The sequence below is a fragment of the Chroicocephalus ridibundus genome, chromosome Z (genome assembly GCF_963924245.1).
Source record: "Chroicocephalus ridibundus chromosome Z, bChrRid1.1, whole genome shotgun sequence".
In the NCBI taxonomy this organism is placed as follows: Eukaryota; Metazoa; Chordata; class Aves; order Charadriiformes; family Laridae; genus Chroicocephalus; species Chroicocephalus ridibundus.
The window spans coordinates 10,043,426-10,066,243 of NC_086316.1; the positions used below are offsets into that span (position 1 = coordinate 10,043,426).

General features: G+C 43.4%; 2 protein-coding genes across 8 annotated transcripts in view; one reads left to right on the plus strand and one right to left on the minus strand.

Annotated features, from left to right (window-relative positions):
- The first annotated feature begins 1,854 nt into the window (after positions 1-1,854).
- Positions 1,855-3,299, plus strand: MRPL50 (mitochondrial ribosomal protein L50). The gene is made up of 2 exons (XM_063320077.1): positions 1,855-2,009; positions 2,779-3,299. Exons 1-2 carry the CDS (start codon positions 1,924-1,926, stop codon positions 3,167-3,169), a joined length of 477 nt encoding a protein of 158 aa, XP_063176147.1. The 5' UTR covers positions 1,855-1,923; the 3' UTR covers positions 3,170-3,299.
- Positions 3,300-7,368: 4,069 nt separating this feature from the next.
- Positions 7,369-22,818, minus strand: part of PLPPR1 (phospholipid phosphatase related 1) — a 137,140-nt gene continuing 121,690 nt past the window's right edge. For all 7 annotated transcript variants that reach the window (XM_063320002.1, XM_063319999.1, XM_063319997.1 and 4 more), the window contains 4 exons: positions 18,931-19,181; positions 12,622-12,798; positions 10,500-10,631; positions 7,369-8,516 (listed from right to left, as the gene is read on the minus strand). In XM_063320002.1, coding sequence (XP_063176072.1) covers positions 8,484-8,516; positions 10,500-10,631; positions 12,622-12,798; positions 18,931-19,181 — 593 coding nt within the window. In that variant the 3' untranslated portion in view covers positions 7,369-8,483. The remainder of the gene's footprint in view (positions 8,517-10,499; positions 10,632-12,621; positions 12,799-18,930; positions 19,182-22,818) is intronic.

The window sequence follows — 22,818 nt, forward strand, 5'->3', positions numbered from 1 at the left end:
TTGGTATGTTGCTATGTACCTGTTGAGACGTAAGCTTTGCTAGCTAAAGCACAATTAGACAGTTGTTATTTAAAAAAAGGCACAAATGGCAGAAATAGCAGACCTAAGGTTATACAAGAATATTTGCCCAGCAACACACTACACCAATCAACTAGCGACACCTTGGAGCAGCCCACCAACCAGCAAAGAGCAAGCAGCCCAGAAGACACCCCCCTCCTCTACCTCCAGGGCCACCTGGGACCAAGCCTGTGCAGTTGGAGCCACCCTGCTCTGCAGGCTGCTCCTCCCAGGAAGAAGAGGGAAAACAGGCAAAATCACTGCCCTGTAACGCCCTCATATTCTTTGCATTAGTAACCACTCTTTCACAGAGGCAACAAATAGGCAAACTCCTTCACACAGATCTAATCATTGTATAATTAATGCATGTATTTAGTTTGTCCTGACCTCAACCGTGGACGAAGAGCAAGTGACTTGCCAAAAAAACACTCCAGAGGCCAATACCAGAGCCAGGAACACCACCTCTTTCCAGATTGGGTTGTGGTCCTGTAGGTCTCCACACACGTGAGTTCAAATAAACCTCTGCTCCTGATGAGAAGCACCCTACTAATCTAAATACACCACTTCTCTTAAATTTGGGAGTGGAAAAAATGTTTCCCCAAACCAGCAAAAGAAACCCTCTTACACTTTATAAAACTAAAGCTGTAGCTTTCATAGAATCATAGAATGTGTTGGGTTGGAAGGGACCTTTAAAGGTCATCTAGTCCAACCCCCCTGCAGTAGCGGGGGGGGTTCTTCAACTAGATCAGGTTGCTCAGAGCCTCATCAAGCCTGGCCTTCAATGTCTCCAGGGATGGGGCCTCCACCATCTCTCTGGGCAACCTGTGCCAGTGTCTCACCACCCTCACTGGAAAGAACTTCTTCCTAATGTCTAATCTAAACCCACCCTGCTCTAGTTTAAAGCCATTGCCCCTCGTCCTGTTGCTACATGCCCTTGCAAACAGCCCCTCCCCAGCTTTCCTGTAGGCCCCCTTCAGGTACTGGAAGGGGCTCTAAGGTCTCCCTGGAGCCTTCTCTTCTGCAGGCTGAAGAACCCCAGCTCTCTCAGCCTGTCCTCATAGCAGAGGTGCTTCAGCCCTCGGGTCATCTTTGTGGCCCTCCTCTGGACCGGCTCCAACAGGTCCCTGTGCTTCTTGTGCTGTAATTATTACAGCACAAATTATTTATATAGCTAAATTATACATAGTATTCATATATAATATAAATATATAAATTAAATATATTTATTATACGGATAAATTATTTAGCTTTGCTAAATAATTACTGCTCCTTTGCTGGACATGTCACACACACTCTCCCTGATGCAGCCAGTGGCTGTGCCCTGGCTTCTTATCTTTGACAGAGGCGTCTCTGACTGGAGCAAGTGGAAAAGAGGAAATCCGCTGAATGTACTACCGTGAATCGAAGCAAGGCTGTGTACAGATGAAGTGTTCTCACTTCTAAAAATGAACGTCCTTCCAAAAAACAGGAAAAGTGATAGTCTCATACAACCGTGTGCCTGGATCAGAAATGTGGCCCACAGAACAAACTCCCTGTGAAAACGGGCTGGCTGACAGCACCGGCAACGCCACACCCCAAAAATGGGATGCAAATCTCCACCGGCAACCGCCAAGAGCTTTCGATTGGCAAAAAAGCCACACGGCGCGCAGCGGGTGACGACCTATGTCCCTACCTTATGTTTTTAGCCCCACACGGCCTGATGACAAACCTCCCTCCCGGCCGGACTGGGGGGGCGGTGGCCGTTGACGGTCACCCCCGAGCCGCCCCCTCAGCGGGACTACGGCTCCCGTCAGGCAGTGCAGCGGGCGGGCGGAAGTACGTCACTCCCCCGCTGGCTGGCGGGAAGAGGCTGGGCCTCCCCTCAGCATGGCGGCGGTGGTTGGGCTGCGGGTGGCGGCATGGCGGCTGGGTGTCGGCGTTCCGGCGCGCAGGGCGTTTTGGGGCGGCTTGAGGTAACGGCGCGGGAAGCGGGAGCGAGGTGGGGGGCGCCTTCATGGCGACTGCCCTCTGCTTTGGGGAGTGCAGCGGTCGAGGCGCAGGCCTTGGGGCGTGAAGGCCCTCGCCGCATCCTTGCGAGCGGGCGAGTGTTGCGCTGCAGGGTTAGGTTTCTTTTAATGCTCTTAATCTCCTTTGGTAAGGGAAATTGCTGGGTGCGGAAGAAGAGATGTTTCTCGGCAGTTAATGGGAATGAAAAATGGTCGTTTCTGGGCAAGCTTTTTAGGTGAAGCCATACTTGCGTTGTTGACTACGTTGTGTCATATAAGCAAGTCAGATAACTTGTGCTAGGCTTCAGTTTTCTAGTTAAAACTAGTGATCGGATTCATTTTATCTGTGGGCACTAATTTTTTTTATAGTAGTGGTTATTTTCTGTTATCCTGTTTTTTTTTTTTTTTCACAGCAGATTAGAAAATAGAGCTATAGCTGCGAAAACAAGTCATTAAACTGTTTAAAATTTTATTTATGCTCTGATGAATAAAATAAGCTAGCCAGGTGACCGCTATGTAGAGACAACCTATGTGGTGAGGAGCATTTGGGGAAAACCAAAGGTCTAGTCTATGTATTTTTATTCTTGCATGTGTAATGAACCTGCTGTGTCCACAGGATGTGTAAACTCTCTACAGACTAGGTTGATTTGATATTTAAAGACAATGAATAGATATGTGCTCTGACTCAGTCTTAAGTAGCCCAGAGACTGAAAATACTTCTGTCTGGTATTAACAGGAAAGAGGAAAAAGAAGTAGAAGTAGACAAAGTAATTCCTCAAGAGAAAAGTGAACCCAGCCTGATCTGTCCCCCACCACGCAGCAGGAGCTATCTTCCCCCAGAGGATATACAGTGCTGTATTGAGTCTCACGTCAAGGAGGTTTTTGGACCCTCACTTCCTGATAAATGGCAGCAGACACCCCTCAAAGAGAACAGGTTAAAGTATCGCCTCCTGGCTCAGCTGGCAGCAGAACTTGGTCACGCTGTCCCCAATTCACAGCTCCACCTGATGCGCAGTGCTGAGGATGTCTTGAATTTCTATAGCACTCCTGTGAAGGATGCGTCCAAGTTTGATGAACTGTGCGCTGCAGAGCTACCCCCAAACCTGAAGATCACCTGGCAGCAGTGAGTCGCGCTACGAATCATTGCTTTGCTTTGTCTGTGCTCCTAAGGCAGGTCGGCAGAGCAGAAGCAGAGCCCTTTCCTTGTTGTATTGACCGAATACATAAATATCACTAATAAAAGTTCATTTAATTGTCTTTAGGTTTCATTGTTTCTGTTACTGTATATGGAAAAAAGAGCAGTTCTTGTGAAAGAGTGACGCAGTGTGGTCAGTAATGGTACTAATGTATGCTTTCTGGCCTTTACTGCGCTGCCCAACAGTTACAGGGTCCATTGGGGATAAACAGAGCAGACCAACTCCCCAGTTTCTTCCCTGCACCTCATAAACTTCTTGTCTTTGCTTCTGAACTGTGTAATGGGCTTTTGCCACTGCAGTTTGGCTGTGTCAGGCGCCCTGATCAGCTTGGCCACCAAGACTAGCTGGGCCAGCAAACTCTTGGGGAAGGAAGGGGAGGTGAGCGAGCACCTTGTTTTCTTTTTTGTTTTCTTTTTTTCTAAAAGCCATCGCAGGTGCCATTTTAGAGAAAACCTCTTGTTCTGCCCAAAATTCCTACATGAAAATAGTGCCAAGTGGAATTCTGAAACCTCTGAACTCAGTAATGGTGGACTCCCCAACACCACTATAAAAGCAGCTGCCATCAAGGCAGCTTGTAGAATTCTTCCATGTCTGTTGAAGGACCCTGTTTTTATAAGTTCTGTTGCTCCTTCTAATAGCTATTAGTTAGTTTTTCATATATGTTAGTTATATGTTAGTTTTATGTAGCTGTGGAAAAACATGTAATAACTATATGTTAGTTTTTCTCCCTGTGTAACTGATGATGTAGGTTTGCTTTTAATCAGAGGAGGCAAGCAGTGAAGTCAGGAGGACAAGAAAATAAATGCAACAGCCTGAGAAATGCCTGGTACTTTGTGAATGTTTTCTACAAAACAGGTTGTTTACAGTGAGGTTAGATTCTGTACGTGTGATATTTCTGGGAATGATCCAGAAATATCGTGGTCATACCCTCGCTCTGCTGAACCCTGGCTCCCCTGATTTCTCTTGGCCTACGAATACCTGAAGCATGCTTAGGGACTGCTGCTTTTGTGTCTTACAGTGCTCAAGTTTCTTTATTCAGCGAACTTCTCAAGTGCTGCTTGCTTCTTGTAGCTCTGAAGAAATTCAAGAAACCCATTCCTTTCTTCTTTTGAGTCCTGGGGAATGACAGAATAGCCTCAGTGTACTACTACATGTTCCATTGCGAGCTGAACGTGAGGGAACTGTGGATGTTTCATGGGTCACTGTGGAAGGATGGCTGTTCTTAAATGCCTTCCCTTAGGAAGGGAAGTAGCTTATGGAAAAACTCAGTGTGATAAATAGCTAAATCTGTGTCATCTTTTGGAGGTTGTTTGGGAGCAATGAATTGGAAGTATTTTTTTTCATGAAATTATGTCTTCTTTCCATCAAAGGAGATGCTTATGCCTCCTTGTTTTCTCTTAGTACTCATTATCTAAAAAACCACTTTCAGTGGTAGTTGCACTCTCTGCTCATTCCCCACCTTCTGTGTCTTTCCCAGCATATAACACAGTCAGAAAACAGAGTGAAAGAATACTGAAAAACAGGAGGATGGGCAAGAAACGAGCATCACAACAGCCTCACAAAACAATTTTGCGGTGTGTGAGCTGAGTCAAATTGCTGTTTCCCTGTTCTCAGGTACTTCAGTCCCTCTGAGGTCCAACCTTCGCGCTTCCAGCCGCACACCCGTGTGAGAAGCTGCAGGGACTAACCTACAAGGGAACATGATCAGACATGGGGGTTTGAGATGGTAAACTTAACTGCTTGTAACAAGCTGAAAAAGCAGAAGTCTGAAATGAGATCAAAGTCTTGCACAGAACACCTGTGCCGTGGGAGGGCTTAGACTTCTAGGTGCTTAAGCACTTTTTTTTAATCCTTGGCGTTTCAAAAGTACCTAATTTCTATTGAATTAAATTAATTAAAGCTCTGCCTGTGCATTTGCAGAAGGGCTGATCTTCATTTGTTTTAGGCAGAACCAGTAGAGAAGATCAGAAGAAAGTGTAAAGAAGCCAGGTTAGGAGGGTATTTCTTAACGGAGAGACGGGATGCCAGGCGGGGTGGACGTGAGTGACGGAAAGCTGTGGTGCGCTATGAAGAGGCTCCTGCACATGTAGAGCCAGCTGAGGGAGGCTGTCGTACACCAGCGAGGTCTGCCCATTCAAGTCTGGGGGAGGACAAACATTCCATTTCTAAAGCTGACCACTGGTTTCCATGAGATGTGCCAATTTTCTCTCCGTACAGGTACTCGATTAAGACAGGGGCAGGTGTTTTTCTGTCCCCAAGAGTCACGTTCCAGAGCCTTCGCACAGCCAAGAGGCACAATCCACACACTGGGAGGAGCGAGAACAGGTCCATGGGGGTACCCACCTTCCTGTCAGATGGGAGTTAGTGGTGGGGCAGAGGGAGGCCACAGCCATCCAGCTGGGTGACCCCCCCAAGCAGACATGGTCAGACGCTGCTGCCAGTCACGTTGGTTCATACCTGAAGTGCATGGAACTGTACACAGTCCAAGGGCCATACGTCTGTCCAAAGAGGTGATCCAACTGCAATGTGTTTATTTTATGCAGTTGGTCATAACACTGGACTACAGAAGCCACTGTTAACTGCTGAAGCTCACTGTACACAGCATGTAGAGAATGATGTGCCTCACAGCAGGAACTAAAAAAAAAAAAATAATAATCCAAAGGCTGCCTAAAGACTGATTTTTCACTGTGTCACCGATTCTAGGAGGTGGACTTGCATTCCTCCTGCAGGGAAAGGCACCTGGGAAAAGCAGATGTGCTGTTAGGTTTAGTCTTCCTGTGCAGGCGGTTATCAGTCAACTGGAAAAGGCTGATGGTACTATAGGTCTAAAATTTAGCTAACACACAGAGCTGGCCAAGAGGAAATGCAGTGAATATTGCAGTGAACAGCAGAGGAAATGTGTGACAGGCTTCATCCAACCAGTCATCCAGAACTTAAGCACCTGCAAACAAGCATGCACATCCCTGTGGATCTGCATCTACCTGCACACCTCTCCTGCCTTCTCCTTATGTACCACATCAGAGAAGGGGGCAGGGCTCACTTGCTTATTTCAAAGTGGAGAGAGGTGCCTCTCACCGTGCTGCACTGTAACTGGAAGGATAAAGCAGTCCTTCAGGAAGTGGAAAATCAAGATTCAAATTGTTCTTCAACCTGGAGATTGGGGAAGAAACTCAAACCCACATTGTCCACCTTCAGAAAATCGCCTGCCCCATCATGCTGGAGGATAAGCAGAGGGGGAACAACATCACTACCAATTCTGTGGAAGCTACTGACCAAGAATGCAAGATTCTTGCTGTAGTCGCAGCACACTTGGGAGGAATACATCCCCAGGGACTGCAACTGCAAAAACTACGCTACGGAATATAAAGTTTTTATCTTAGAATTCATCCCCCTGCTAACCCTTTGCAGTATGAGTGGACTTACGTGCTGCTGACCGGGGGTATTGATTGGAGTATTCATTGCTGTCATTACTCTCCTAACACAGCAGAACTCATCCAGCAGAAATTTTCCCTGTGGAACATGGATCAAAGTTGTAGTGAAGGACCCAGAACACTTATTGATGGTTCCTCGTGGTCACAGAAAGCCTGCATGGCCCAAGTCTGATCCTTATATTTCTAAGACTGAAGCAGACATCAGCAAAGTCGTAAGAAAATACCAACCTGGAAGAAACACCGCAAGACCAGACCCAAATTTTCTTTGTGTCACAGGCAAATGACAGAGACCAGGCTACACATTTTTTTTTGTTAATTTTTTTTTTTTTTGCATCTGTTTTGGAAAAAATATACAAAAAAAGCCAAGAAGAACCAACATGGAAATGTGAGGTAAACATTCCAGTAAAAGTACAGACAGAGGCTCCATTCTTTAAAGGAGACACACAGCAGTTATCACCATGCTAGAAGAATGAGATGCAAGAAAATCCTAGAAACAGTGAAAAGTCATGTAATGAAGCCTTTGCCCCTTCTAGCCATTGTAAACAGGCTCTTTTTTGTTCTTCCCTGCACAACCCCCCCCCACTTTATTGTCTTTTTATTCCTTAAACAAAGTTGTTAAATTGTAAAATAGCAGTTTTTATATAAATTCTGTTCGGCAGAATTTACAAAAAAGCAGACTGCTACCATAGACTGTGTCAGTTTTTTTACTCTTTTTTTTTTTTTAATTTTTTATTTTTTGACTTGCCAAAGCCCCTCGGTGAAAACTACACTGTCGGGGCAAAACTGGCTTCTTGGTTCTGCCAATTCGAATGCCAAGAAATGCCACTCCACTGAAGAAGCGGTGTCACTTTTCCTTTGCACCAGTGTTAACGAGTTACCCCACAAATCTATGATGAAGTTATGAAACACGTAAAGCCCAGCCGCAGCTCCACAGTGGTGGCTGTATATCCCCATAGTCAATTCCTGAAGCCAGGTTTCACTGGGAGCTTTAGCTGGGCCTCGGGGAGGAACGGAGATCTAGGGAGATGATATAGTCAGCTCACATGCTATCAGCTACTACTATAAATTTTCATGTCCAGTCTGTCTATATTGCAGACTGAGTATGTTGTTTTAGTTATTCTTCAATAACTAGCACAATCACCCACACCAGAACAATCAGGCTTTGATTCAGTAAGATGCTTAAGGGCATGCTTCAAGTCTGCCCTGCAATCTGGAAACTGGATGGCTAACTAACTGAAGTCCATAACGCTAAGGAACGCTTAAGTAGCTCACTGAATCAGGGATGGACGTTATTACTTGTTGATAGTATCACTCGGGTTAGATTCCTGATCACCATTATTTTAATATGAATTAAATATATGCAATTACTTCAGACCTATGCTGAGCTTACTCAGATCAGAATCTGACCTACTGGTAGAAGCACTTCTTATGGTAAGAAAAGGTAAAAGTGATTTTTTCTTCCCCCCCCCAAGATATATAAATTCAAAAATGAAAAGAAAAGAATTGTGTACAAATATCACATAACAACATCAACAATGCCATAGATGTAGTTCCTCAGTGCACACTTTAAACAAGAAAAGGGTTTTTTTGTTCTTTTTCTGTTTTGCTTTTAAATTCTGGCATAATAATATTAAAGCTGACAAAAAATCAGGGCAAGCTACATCACTTCCTCATACAAAAAAAGTACAAAACATTAGCCTCTAACTAGACATAACATAATACTGGTCATCACAGTTAGACATTTAGTAACTGTGTGTCTTGGAGTATTGTACTGGAGGGTAATAAAAAATAGCTTCTGTTGCCAATCTTCCATCTCAGGTTACTTCAGTCATAGAGGCAGAGTGATTCTGCAAAGAGGATAAAGCAAACACGTGAACATTTGTATACATTTTGGCACTTAACATATCCTAGTGTGTAAAATGCATGAGAAAAAACTTCACTACTCAAATCTGTTGCCCAGCTAATGTAGGGGTTTATAACGAAGAGATCGCTGCAAATACGACCTCTGTCTACCCACGGTGGGTGATGCTGAACTCAAGCCCTGCTTCTGGGCGACGAACACTCTTCCTAACAGGCTTGAAAAAGGAGGTGACACTTTTTCAACAGAGACTTTCAAACTGGGATGGATCCTGTCCAGAGGGACATGTCAGTACAGGCTCAAGCGCTCCATACAGTCACAGGCAGTGGGTCTGTCAGTCACAAACAGCCTAAAAGACTAAAAGTTTAGTTTTGTACGTGTGTAGATCCTACACAGTTTGATACGACATACATACAGAGCCTAAAATCTCACAGAGGTGAGGTCATTATGCCGAAACACAGGCAGCCACGGATACACAGCAACACAGAAGTCCTCTTTAGGTGGAAACAGTGTTGATTCCACCTTCTTGGAAGCCAATGTCCAGGACTTCCGTGGCAGTACTGAGTCATCCTTGGATCATGCTGCGTTGGCAGGGTTTATGTGAGTGCAGGGCAAAACTAGAGCAGGAATGCATGCAGAAATCTGCATATATCTGCAAATCTCCTACAGCTGAAGAAACAGTAATGAGCAGCCACTCAAGGACTTGTTTATAATAGATCCACAATAGGATCACTTTTTTCCCAATCTACTCCTGCATGGTAGATGTATGGTCACTTAGAGCCTGATACTCCAAATCCGAAAAAATCTTGTTGATTATAGTGGACGTAACAGTTAAGGCCTACTTGCGCTTCACAGTCCAGAAGCTATAAATAGCTGACTAAGCAAAATTTTTCTCACAGCCTAAGAGCATTTTCACCTGTTCATCCCTTCTGTCATACACGATGCAAAGTGGATATATAAGTAGCACTTAGTTTCTGGACTGCAAGTCCACCAAGAGAGCAGTTAATGCACCCAGTTCTGTAGATTTAGCTGGAAGTCTTCCAGCAAATCTTTGCCTAATCAAAATTGACTTTTCAATTAAGTGAATTACGTATTTCCAAGGGTTAGAAACAGTGTTTTTCCCACGTTTTTAATTCTTATGTTCAGTTTATTTGCCAAAGAAGAGCTTAACACAAGTCACTATTGATCTTGCCATACACCATGTACGCAGGAATGACAGGCCATCTAATAAAGGAAGTACAATTTAAGAACAAATAAATTACACCAGGGCATTTCAGATAACTGACAAGCTACAGCTTCTCCTTGTTCCCAGAGATTTTTGGCAGGTGTCATTTGCTTGTCTGTTTTGAAAGGCCTGTGTATGATTCAGTTATGCCAACACCAGCCGTTTGAAGTTAGTAGTTTAACAGAAACACCACAAATTATGATGTTCCTGCTAACCTATTTCTTAAAAAACTTGGAAGAATGTTATTAACTTCTCTTCTGATGACTCAGAGATAGAAAACAGTATGTGATTTCTTCTTCTTATAGAAGACACTGAACAGTAATAAGGATAAAAAACTAATCTCTATATTTTTCTGGACAGCATAGTTTATCCTCAGGATTATGAATGTTAAGAGTAAATCCTTAAGACATCCCAAAAGCATCCCAAAGTGTAATTAGAATTATCTTTTCTCTCAGTTTTCTATTCTTCTAAGCAAAAATTTGTTGTCACAAATGAGAGGCAGAGGCATGTGAAATCCTACTGCTTTAGCTTTGGACATGCACAGGCGCAGAAGATCTACAGTGTTTGGTAGTTCAAGGGATAAATGCCTTAAAACAAACTCTCTCCTGATGGGAACTCACTCTGTTCAATGGGCTTACTGTTAGGAACAAAACCAGCTCCCTGGGTAGTTATGTATATAACTAGTCTTTACTCTGCCATAACAGAAAATGTGCTTGGTGATGGTCGGGGTAAGAGGATTTACAGTACCTGTGCACTCAATGTCTCCAGAGGACTTTCCACTCTTGGAAAAGCCATTAGCGGCATTCCTCGTGGATCTTCAGGCTTCGGTTTAGAAGGAGCTCCGTGAGTGCCTTTAAAGTTATGGACAACACATATCCCCTGTGTAATGCCAAAAAAAAAAAATAAGGTCAGTATGTTCTGTCCCCAGGAAAAACTCACAGGAATCACCATCAGGGGTCTCACAAACGACAGTTTTTGCAGAGAACTTAACCTGGCTTTTGGTTCAAGGCATCATCTATCTCAGCTTTGGGCTATGGTGGCCCAAGATGGGTGTGGTGGACTGCCTTGGTAAATGGGTTCATCTGGCCTGTGATCTGAGGTGATGAGCCATTCTCAGCCTATCTATGTTTTATACAGCTGAGACTCCCATGTCTGCTTTATCATCACAGAAATGTGGACTACCCCGATGATGTATTTTATTGGCCAAATATTCCCTTCAAACTCTGACTGTCACTTCCAAACAGTGAAAACAGCTGACTGGATGGTTGAATCTGCCTCTCATCTGTATGACGTCAAGCTCATTTAGCACCATTCTTGCATACTTCTGGCACAACTGCCGCAGTGTTTATCCTACAAGCCCTTCTTCCCTTGTGCATGACCAGCCTTACTGCCGGTAACCACCCACATGGTGATGCTAGTAAGAGCAAACACACATGGCAGGCTGGGACTTGGGAATACAGTGAAGAAAAAAAACCACACAGGAGCTGACACATCTGCTGTCAGAGTGATTCCTGCAGCCAGCTCCTTGCTGGCTCTGTCTTTTGCTGCTCTTTAGACCTCAGGAAGGAGCGGGCTGCAGCCTGGGTGAGTCTTATGCCGGCAGCAGGAGGCCCACCCTCCCCTCCAAGCTATGGGGAGACCCCTTCCACCACTCTGCAACTGGGCTTGTGAACTTGCAGGGTGGCAGAAGGTCTGCAGGGCCAAAATGTGGATGGGAGCAGGCTGTCACTGCTAGAAAACGGGACGGGGAGCACACAGGTTGTCCTGACCAGATGTACGGGGGGACTGCCTCTTATGTTGCATGGGCTAGATTTAAACTGCCTTTCCCAGCGGGAATCAGACAAACTACTTACATGAAAGCTAAGGATATTCAGGTCAGAGGTTGCAGACTTCTTTTTATTTAAAGGGAACACAGGAATAAATGATATGCAAAGGTTTGTTTGTTTGTTTGTTGGGTTTTTTTAAGTACAGAATAGAAAAAAAAAACAGTGACAGGGCAATCTGGATTTAAGGGATCTTTGAAACCTAATCCCTCCTGATTACAAGGATAAAGTGTCTGTTGCTATGCAGTGGTTAGCTTTGAAGCATATTTTGATTAAACGGAACCAGGCACATTGCTTGGTAATAGCGAGAGTCACCTTGACTGCTGTGTGGGCAAATCCTCAGCAAGACATCCCTCGCCAAACAAAACACTTAAACCACAGAGCCAACAGGGGAGTCAGTAACGCTGGAAGTCCAGAGAGATGCTGTTCCTAGATTCTGTGGAAAGGCCTCTGACGATACATTTTAATACTTGTAGTTATCCTATGAGATGGCGAACAATTTCAGCTCAACTCCAAATGCTGCAAAGGGAGGTAATTTTGTCTCCTGGGAAGTTTGTCTTGACCTTCCTATCACACTTCTTTTATGGTCTGAAACAAAACGGGGAACCAGGGCCACTGCTTGGAGCTCCAGGTAACACCCCGTATCCAACATTTTTGCCAGATATCAGGCCGACAGTGGGGTTTTCCTACACAGGCGTGTCAGAGAAGAAGTCTCAACCATGCCTCCCTTTTGAAATTAGTTGAAATCTACACCATTTTCAAAGCATTTTCCAGGACAGGTCAAGTAAGAACATGTACAGGAATCAAAATAATCCTGAAATACAGACAACGCACAAATGTCACCATATTCGCCTTATTAATTAGTATGAACCTGATTTCATATTACGATTTTCTTTGGTGATACCTTTAATTAGTTAGGGCTAGAATTAGTTCTTACCAACTAGATAAATCAGCTGCAATAGGCCACAAGAAAACAGTAATTTTCAATGTTTTGTTTTTTAACTGAGGTATTTTTAAAAGCGATGTAGAAGGACTGATGGGCTTACCAGAAACAAAGCTACAGCACTCCCCAGGATGAAGCCTGCGATCACGTCCGAGCAGTGGTTTCGATACTCAGAAACTCGATTTAGCCCGGTGAGGAACGCAGCACACAGGGTACCCAGACACAGCACGGGTTTGGCTAGCCTGCTGCTCTTCGTTTTAATTGTGCTTGTGATGTACATCTGAAACAAGGGCCAAGCCAAAAATGAAAAGGTGCTCTGCCAGAAATGCATCTTTTTCCACCCAGACGCATCCTAAGTCAGCAAGGATCTGACAAAACCCATAATTCGTTTAAAAAAGCATTGGGAAATGGAGGAAGAGGTTTAAGGTAATTCAGAGAATACTTAGAAAAGAACAAAACGTACACTGTTAAGTAATGCTTCAGGACGTCAAAAATCCCATCAACTGCACTTACATACTGGACTTTTTCTCAGGCTGTTTTACTGACTTCCTAACTTGTGCAAGTACTTGCTCATGTGCTAGCAAACATTCACTGTGAATGTACATGACTAAATGCTTGCAAAGAGAGTCAAGGATTTATGTTTATACTCCTGCAGAAGTTGTAATGTGCACATGATGGAGTACCTAGCATCCACATGAACCAGCTGCTGCAGTTTCTTAAGTGGTATTAAGTTTAGGAAACAGAGAACATTAAAGAGAAACCATTCCAAACATTTTCTCTGCAAGATGAAATGAAACACAAAATATGTGAGAGATTTCTTTCAAAACAAAGTTGATTCTGAAAATGTAATTCCAGAGCATGAAGTTTCACTGTGCTCTGAATATTTTTTAATGAACCTCACATGTTTTTGCCAGTTTGTATTTTATTTTAAATGCATTTTTGACAGAGAGAGTAAAACCATGTGGGTCACAATTACCAGCCAGTCATTAATTCCAGAGCCACAAAATGACAAAGATTAAGCAAAGCAAGCCTGATGGCAAAACACTTACATAAAATCCTTTTCAGCAAGGAAGTATGGATACCTGCATGATTTCCAAAGCTTTGATAAGCAAAGCAAATACATCAAATACGTTTGCCAGAACTGCTTCCCTTTTACTCCCATGCATGAAACAGAATCAGGAAGACACATTTGAAAAATTAATTTTGTTCTTATTACCAATTGGCTGGTAAATAAACCCGATTCACATAGTGTAGATCTGATCCAGTGAAAATACAAGCACCTGTTCTGCTGCGGAATAGAAAGATTATAAACCATGGAAGTGTCTCTTTCAATGTTTAATATCAAAAGATGCCATTTTATTTGCAAAGAAAAAAATGGTCTCCTAATGTAAAAATAAGTAAAATCACCAAAGCTGAAAACATTTCCATTCTTGACTCTTTTTCCATTGTCAGAATGGAAATACGGCTTTGTTAGTCTTCTGGACAAAAGACTCTATAAAGATCCTTATTGTTTTAATCCCATCTTCAATGACACCACAACTGGGATCTCTGATGTGCTCTCTGCAGGTCACAAACATCATCTTTCTCTGGGATGACTCTGTTCCTGTGGAAGGGCACTGCTGAGCGCTTTGCCAGGGACAACACTGAAATCCAGGCAGGACTCTGCAGGATGGTGGAGACCCGAGGCTTGTTCTCTTTTGTTGCTGGTGCAGCAGCTAAGGACACCATGCCGGTCACACTGACAGTCTCTGGACAAGACTACAATGGCTCGGCTGGGGCGAAGCTGCCTCGGGATTTTCCTGTGCCTTCGCTGAAGGAAGTCTGCGAAGGCTTGGCTTGGTGCTTCTCATTGCAACTACTCCTTGCACAGCTTACCTCGCACTCCACCATCTATTTGGCAACCGTGGGCAATTATTTTACTGTATTTTAATGCCTGTCCTTGATGAGCCAGGTATACAGAGGTCCCTATGGTCTGGGGCATAATTTCAGGATCGAGAAACAGAAATCAGATCCATTCTCAAGGTCACTCTACTCATTGCCTTTCATATAGTTCTTTATTCTGCTGTATTGTGCATATTTTTACTCTAACTTTCTCTCTGTCCAGATTTCTCTTCCCTTCTCCCTGACAGGGCCATCAAACATCCCTACAGCCAGCTTCTCCTCACTGGCTGGCATTAAAAAAAGTTAGCCCTAAACCCAATTCCATACATAAGTCTAGAAGAAGGCAAGGGATCCAGCAACCACCTCTTGGAAGGGAAACAGACTGGCCAGAGAAACTGACCAGGGGACGGCAGATCTGACTGCCTTTGGGCCTGTACCCAGGCAAAATTATACTTTCACCTACCAAGAAACTGCAGTACTAGACTTCTAACAGCTGAATTCGCCAGATCTCTGCCTGGGAAAGTGAACTTTTCTGCCCTTACATGTGCTGCTGAGCACATAATTTAACGGTGAATCCAGTTTGTGAAATGGAATATTACGGTGTGTAATAGCACTGGGAATGGAACTACGCTACTCGAGAAGTTCCTGCTTGCTTTGTTTTTCCAATCTAATGCCTGACTGCAGCACGTGCCTTGAAGTGACAGCTGGAAACCGAGCACTAGGCGGCAATCTTGCCCCAGCCTTTGCTGGTAGCTTCAGCTGCACCTGACTTGTCACCAAAACTCATGTTCTTTGGCAACGATAGGAAAAAATATCATTGAAGGGAAGTGCCACTGTGTGAATAATTACCGCCCATCCTTTCAACTTACACATTTCTTTTAGCAGAGGTGAATTCAAACGAGCCATAGGGAGCCGGATTGCTTTCCTGTTCCCCACCAAAGCACTATTACAGTTTACGGCATCCAAAGGAAAAGTATCACCTCTATATTAACAACGCAGTTCTGCTGTGACAGCTGCAAACCCTGGCTGTAGGGAACAACGCATGCATGCTTGTTTTCTTACAGGAATGAGATGAAGCTGGATCTTTGGGTTACCCACACGGGAGAGTTCTCCTCATTACAGATGGGAAGTATCTAATGTATCTGAAGTTTTACACGTCTTGGCAGGAAAACGTAAACTTGTAGTAAAGACAACATTTTTAGCAACAAGGGTAATTAACCATGGAAACAGATTGCCAAGGGAAATCTGTTACACCCTCATGAGGAGGGCTTAAAACAAGACAAACATACCCAGAAGGTATGCTCCAGTTCATCCATAAATCACACACTGAGCTCAGAAATAACTGGGAGAGCTTCTCCATTCTGGTCAGACTTTCCAGTCACTATGGTTTGATCTTTATTGTCGTGGTCACTAAAGCCAAGATATTTTTTAAGTTTCTCACAATCTGTTTACCCTTTCACTTAGAGGACGTTTTCAAAGCCTTGTGTAAGAGCCCAGTATCTCAGTGAAAGTCACTTACATTTAATTTCCTACACGCAGCAGGTGTTTTTTAAAATTTCCCATAATGCCATTTATAGGATAAATTTATTTACAAAATTCTAAATGTCAAAGCCAGTTAGTTGATGGGTGGGAGAGGGAGGAAGGAACTGAAAAGAAAAGATGTGAAGAAAATAGAATAAATCATGTTAAAAAATAAACTACGTATGATTTAACTACATAAATTATTTATTTCGTTTCTTTGCTGTGCTCTTATCAGTACACTCAAGCAGTGTATTTAGCAATGTGCAATGTGTGATAGTAGCATTCATCCTGTGTGTAATTCCTTTCCCATTTTTTTCAGACAGACAAAAACATAGACAGTCAAGGAGGCCTTTTTGTCCGCAAATTTAAAACAGACATACATACCTGTGTATATACATGCAAATATATGCTTATATATATTTAGAGTGTATGATATATCTATGATGAGGAAGGCAGAGTGGAAGAAGTCTGTCTTGTCCTTTCATCAGAAAGTGCGGAGATTTGTGATAGTTTATTTTCCTTGGGAAGTTCACAATTTCATACCAATACTGGAAAATTCTGTGTCCTACAAGCTCTACAGACAATCTTTTCCTTTACCACAGAGATTTCTACAGTGAGAGAGAAGCGCAGCCTTTGACAATGGTCTAATAGGTGTAAATGCAGAAATAGAAGAAATTGTTGGTGGGGTCACAGTGTCCTGGGTTGCAGAAGGGATTTCCTGTAGCATTCTCTGCTATTCAGAATTTCCCAAACATTTACAGTTTCATGTCCAGGTATACTGTATCACTCTAATCCAGTCAAGAATCAACCCATTCAGGCATAAAAGACAGATGCCAGGCTGTGATCCAGTGGGATGAGGTAGAGTCATCTAGCCAGATGGACGTGACAGAAAGCATTACTTGTGGGTGCTGCTAGGCAAGACCTTTGCTGAAGGACTCCAAAAACACTACCAAATGGTCAACGTAAGTGATCAGTTGTATCTTTTAACTATAGGGACGCTGTTGTGACCATAAAACACTTCTGGCTTTAACTCCAGAGGCAAATAGCATCAGCAAGGATATCTACCTTCTCTCTGCAATAACAGGTCCTCCAGTTGTACTGGTGAAATACTTTAATTTTCTATGTTCTTGGTAAACTCTACCATCTGTTAGATGCTCTTATTATTTACTCTTTCATGACCTTTCTTAGAAGAGTACGAAGTAACAGTTGTTTAAAGATGAGGTAACTGGGACACCAATATGCAACATACGTTTTATTGTCTGTTTTTTGGTTTTTGCCAGCAATGTTAATGAATTAAGGAGTTTTTCTAGCCTATCATTTTCCCTTGGGAAAAAAATTTAGAAGCATGTCTTTCTAACTGTACAGCAGCGTGTACTATGTACAGTGACTGCCATCTCTTCCTACCATACTTCTGGGACACTAATAAAACTTCATTAGACGCCATTCTAATTTTTGCATAAGTATGGAAGCCAGGGCTGACGGCTGTTTTCTCTTTCCCCTACTTTAGGTGTACAAGATTCATCTCTGCCTGCAGAGATCACAAAAGTGATGCTTTGGGTTCTTCTCAGCTTCTTTGGCAGGTGACAAGAAAAAGCCTATTTGATTAAATATAAAATCCAGATTACATAAAAAAAACCCCAAAACCAAAACACAAAGCCAAACCGATCACAGTGGGAGTACTGTCACTAGCAGACTGATGAACAAACCAGTACAGAGACATCTGCAGCAGATACTCGAGGTTCAGTGATGGGAGCAGACTCCCAGATCTCAACAGACATGTATACAATGAAAGACAATGTCTGTGCCGATTCCATTCTCCTGCCTCCTCGTGTTCAACCTGTTTTGTTTTTCGTGCTCCATGGCTCAAGTCTTTTTGCAAAATACAGCTATTACTAACCAAATACCCTGTTTTATGTTCAGCAGAAGTAATGCGTGCAAAATGTTACAGGCTTTCCAAACACTTCCCGACAAATCCTGATCAAAGGAGTTACCAATTTATATCTCCACCAGTATTCACGCCACATTCAGTGCCAACAGATGGATATTGAAACAGCAGCAGGTAGCCTCTTCATTTTATCGTAATAATGTGGGGTCTTACTCATCTGCTACCAAGATCCCATTAAAATATTCAGTAGATACCCTGCCATTAATAAGTTTAAGGCTTTTCTGAAATCCTGGTGACCTACAGATAGACTCTGCCACTCAGTTGAGCCAATCTACTCAGGGAAAAAAGACCTAGTTAAACCATTTTGAGATCAGAAACAGGTTAAGTCCTTGGACTGGATCTTAATGGCAAAACCACTGAGGTTTTCTAGTTTGTGAGTAAGCTTCTTGGATCAGTTTTCAAACATTAGAGAAACTTTAGCCAAAGAACAGAAAGGAGCAGCTGATCTGTTTCACTAGACTTTTGAAGACAATTTCCTTCCTTGCAGTTTAACAGTGTCACCTTGGCAAGATGTCAACTGGGGTCCATTTCTCTGTGATAACAGCAAAATTCTGGCACTGACTTTTATTGCAGCCTTCTTTGCATGGGCAATTCAGGTCCCAAACAAGGGGAGCAAAACCCACCCTAGTTCAGTCTCCCACTGAAATGGAACAATTTACATTTTAAGTGTTCAACAACCATGGCATGTGAGTAAAAGAAATAGTAGTGGTCCAGAAGTCATCAAAGCATCAACTTCATTTTAATGTTCATTAGACAGGGGCAGGGAGAAGAGGCTGAATGAATACTCAAAGGCCTGTGAGAAAGTCAGCAGCAAAGACAAGATTAGGACCTCATGCCTCCACATCATACAGTGCCTCAAACGCAATGAACGTTCAATTTGCTTATACTAGGACTGGTAAAACAGACAGAGAAGCTGATTGGGGATTTCCCCCTACAGATAAAGAAGAAAGCCCTTCCCAAAACAACACTCTTTTTCTTCAAAAACCCACTGTAAGAAAAATGGTTCCATCTCGATGCACACGAAGAAACCTATCATACAAGTTAGCAATCATCACTGGCACTCACCGTGGCATATAAAGCTGAGTAGATGCTCAAAGCAGCATGTTTGGATGGAAAGGATCTTCTTGCCTTTTCAATCACCTCCACATCCCCAGTGCAGATGTTGCCATTGTTTATGAACTGGTGGTGGGCCCGACAGTCGTTCCCAGTGTAGTTGGGTTTACATACAGTCAGGAAGTAGGGAGCCAAGTTCCCAGTCACAACCTGGCCAGCGTTTACAAATATGTCAGTGGCAAAAAGTCCAAACGCAAACACTCCTGTGAGGGAAGGTTAAAAATAATAATTATTCAAATTGGCTTAAAAAAAATAATCCTGGTACCTGAAAGGGCGAGGCATAATGAGAGGCAAGGGACCAAACCCTGCAGTCATTACCCAGAAAAAGCCCCTGCTGACTCCAGTGACGCCGGCATCAAAGGCATGACACAGAAAACCTCATGCTTAACTCTGACAGGTGCTTAACTCAGCAGCTCCAGAAGGACTCAGAAACAGGCTGAAAACGATAAGCATGTGCCCAAGTACTTCTGTGATTCAAGTGCTGAACAGAACTGTGAGCTACGGATTTCACTGAAAACTCTGCACCTATACTATGCCTGTAAAGCCTCCACTATGACAAAGGCTCACAGCCTGCAGCCAAGTGTCATGGCACATGAGTTGCTAAAAATGTTTATGTATTTTTACCACATCGGGGGCAAAAAATGGAAATATAACAGCTCTGAAACTGAATGAGGAGTGTAGTGCTGAGGTACAATACTGCACTTATCTTAACATGACTACCTGATGATCCTGATGTAGCAATATTTGGCAGGTCTTTTGTGAAACATCCTAATGCTTTGCTCTGGAAGACATTTCCACACAGTTGCAGTTCAGCTCATGTCACTGGGAGCACATGCCGTAGCAAGAAGCATTCAGTTAAACCCAGGAATATTTCCAGGGTTGTGGAGCACCCTTTGCTCAGTACTGCAGTTCTCACATCCTCCACTGACTCCCCATGAGTGTCACCAATACCTGCCACAGCTGTTATGAATACATGTGAGGATCTTTTACTCACACGTGCTGCCTACAAAACCAAAGGGACTGAACAGCAGATTTGCGGAAATGCCAAACCCAAATGTTCTGAAAGACTAAATTAGCTCCCCTTTCCCTCTTCCCATCGCTGAGGTGGATTAAACAGTCACAAAAATTCAGAACAAATGAATATTTACTTTAGGTGTGGGGATATTGCGGGCCATATTTTTGCTTTCTCCCTCCGATAGCTCTGTAAGCAAAAGTCATTTAAATTATAAATTAGCTGTGATCACTTTATATGTAAATATGACCAAGAGCTGGAGCTCCAGGGTAAACATCTTAGGAGAGCTGTGATAAAATCTTAAGAGCTGGCACCACCATGGTTATAACAATTGTACTGCTTATCTGTACTGGGTTTAAAAAAAAAAAAGGATTGCTATAGTTGGAGAAACAAAAAATATCAGCATTACAATGCAGCAGAAAATGCTTTACGTCAAATTAATGAGAATCACGGATCGTTCTGCAGATATTGCCACCCACCATGCAGCTGTGAGCTGCAGAAGCAGAAGGGCTGCAGCTGGCAGAGTTAGGTCCTTCTAAACACAGGACACTTGTACAGACAGTAACATAAAATAAAACCCATAACTAAAAATGGATTCATTGTACAAGTGTCAACTGGGGCTTGCCAGTGCCACTCGCTGACTGGGATGGCGTGGTGTGACAGATACAGCTGTGCTGTGACACTGATTCCTCACTGGGGTACTGATGGGAAGAGCCTGGAGCGGCCGCAGGAGCGTGGAGACGTTTGTCCTCACCACACTTCCACATGGTTCAGAAAAAGCGTTACCATGACGAAGATGATTCTGGGGACTACGTTTATTACTATTCATTATATGAATGTATTACAATTAATTATTAATGAACACATGTGTGACCACGGATTTAAAAAACTAGCGGTGGGGAGGTAGCCTTCCTCTGGTTCTAGACTGCAGGACCGGCCCTGTCTCTTTACTGGCATGACAGTCTTCGCCCAGTTTATCCTGCAAAGTGTCTGTGTTGAAAAGGGAAATGGAGGGAGCACTGACACTGCTCCTTTATTTCCTTTGCCCCTCTGCTCATATTTTAAATCCATGGTTTTCCACAGCTGGCAGAGCTCCCCATCTCTATTACCCAGTGCACAAGCAAGTTCAAACGAAAAAGGCAGTAACTATCTCTCCAGCCTGCTGAAAGAGCAAGTTATGCCAGAGATAAATCTTGTTTTTATACTGCTCTTTGGCTAAATTGTTATTTTTTTTTATCACAGCTTGCTTTAAATGGCATCTTTTGGATGTGCTGTGCAAATCACAGGGAATGCAGTGAGGATTATTACCCAGCCTTTTACAACACTTAGAGGAAATCTATAAGCGCCAGGCAAATACTGCAGTCTGGTCCACGGTCTTTATCGCATAAGTAAGTACAAACCAACAATCGAGGTGTTTCAGAAAAAGCTCATGGGCTTTCAGTCTCTAGGCAGTGCACAGGTACAAAGGTGGTCCAGTGTTTTTGTCTAAAAAAAAAGTTTAAACACCTGCATTTTCTCAGCATTTGGTAGCACTGGAAGTGCTGGCCTAGGCTCAGCTCCTGAGCACTGCAGTACTCTGCAGAACAGCAGAACAAGCCACGGCTGCAACCTTTATCATGCTCTGACTGTGATGCATATTGATCACTCTGATTTCCCTCTTGCAGCTCTGCCAAACTGCGCCGTATGAAAATCATAGCTATGAGCAGCAATGAATTCAGATAGCAGGAATTTTAACCCTTGCTGATTACACGTCATTTACTCTCTGGAGACTTTGAGACAGGGTTGGCTGTAATTGATTTAAAGGCTGTAACACCAGTGAGCCTGGGTAGTGGTGGAGAGTCCCCTGATGGCTTTTGTACCTCAGGAATCCATCTGTTCAATGGATTTGTTCAATGACCTACAGCAGCTAAGCTAACTGACCAGAACACGAGAATGCAGTGATGTGATTGCCAGGTTTTTAGAGACAGACAAATTGCTGCTGAAAGGCTTCACAGGAAGGGCAACTAGCCCCATTTCTTCAGGGTCGTACAGCTGAAGTCTGTGATATAACGTCACAGACAAAGAATGCGAGAACATGTACCTCTTCCAGGCTTTGATGATCAGATGTAATGGGGGGTGATCTCACCCTGATAAGGAGCAAGCGCTTTATCTTACTGTGCTCACTCTAGCGTAGAAAACTTTAGAAACCTAGAAAACTTTTCACTGTCAGTGAACTTAAGTCCAGAACTTGGCATATGCTGAGAGAAGGTGTAAACAGTGCAAGCCACGTGGTAAGAAGACCTACAGCCTCTGCAGTTGGTTACTAGCAGAAAGGATGGAACAGAGGTTAATTTCATTTACTTAATGCCTCTCCTTCCCTTCATACACATGAGCCACACAATCTGGCTGCACAAAAAGGGCTTAGAGAAGGAGCAGAAGCTATTTCTGGAAAGGCTTCCTGACTTTTTCTCACTGTCCCGGCTCTCAGCTGTGTTTGCGTGTGTCAGGAGCAGCCAGAAAGAAGAAGATAGAAGGCAAACCACTAAGCAGAATGTAAGTGGGCGAGAGATTAATTTAGGGCAGAGACAGAGGGTAGGATATACTCCCTGCTACCTTCTTTAGCTGCCCCAGAGTCCAAGAAGAAGGAACTGAGGATCAGATCTGAGCATACCTTTACCTCCAGTCAGAAAGACCTTAGACAAATATATGTGCAAACAAACAAAAAAAAAGAACAAGCAAGGAAAGTCCTGTTCAAGAATGCTGAGGATAGACAACATGAACCTTAAATCTTTCTGGCTCCATCTTACCTGAACTAATACTTGCCTCGGTAGAAGAATCTAAATCTTCAG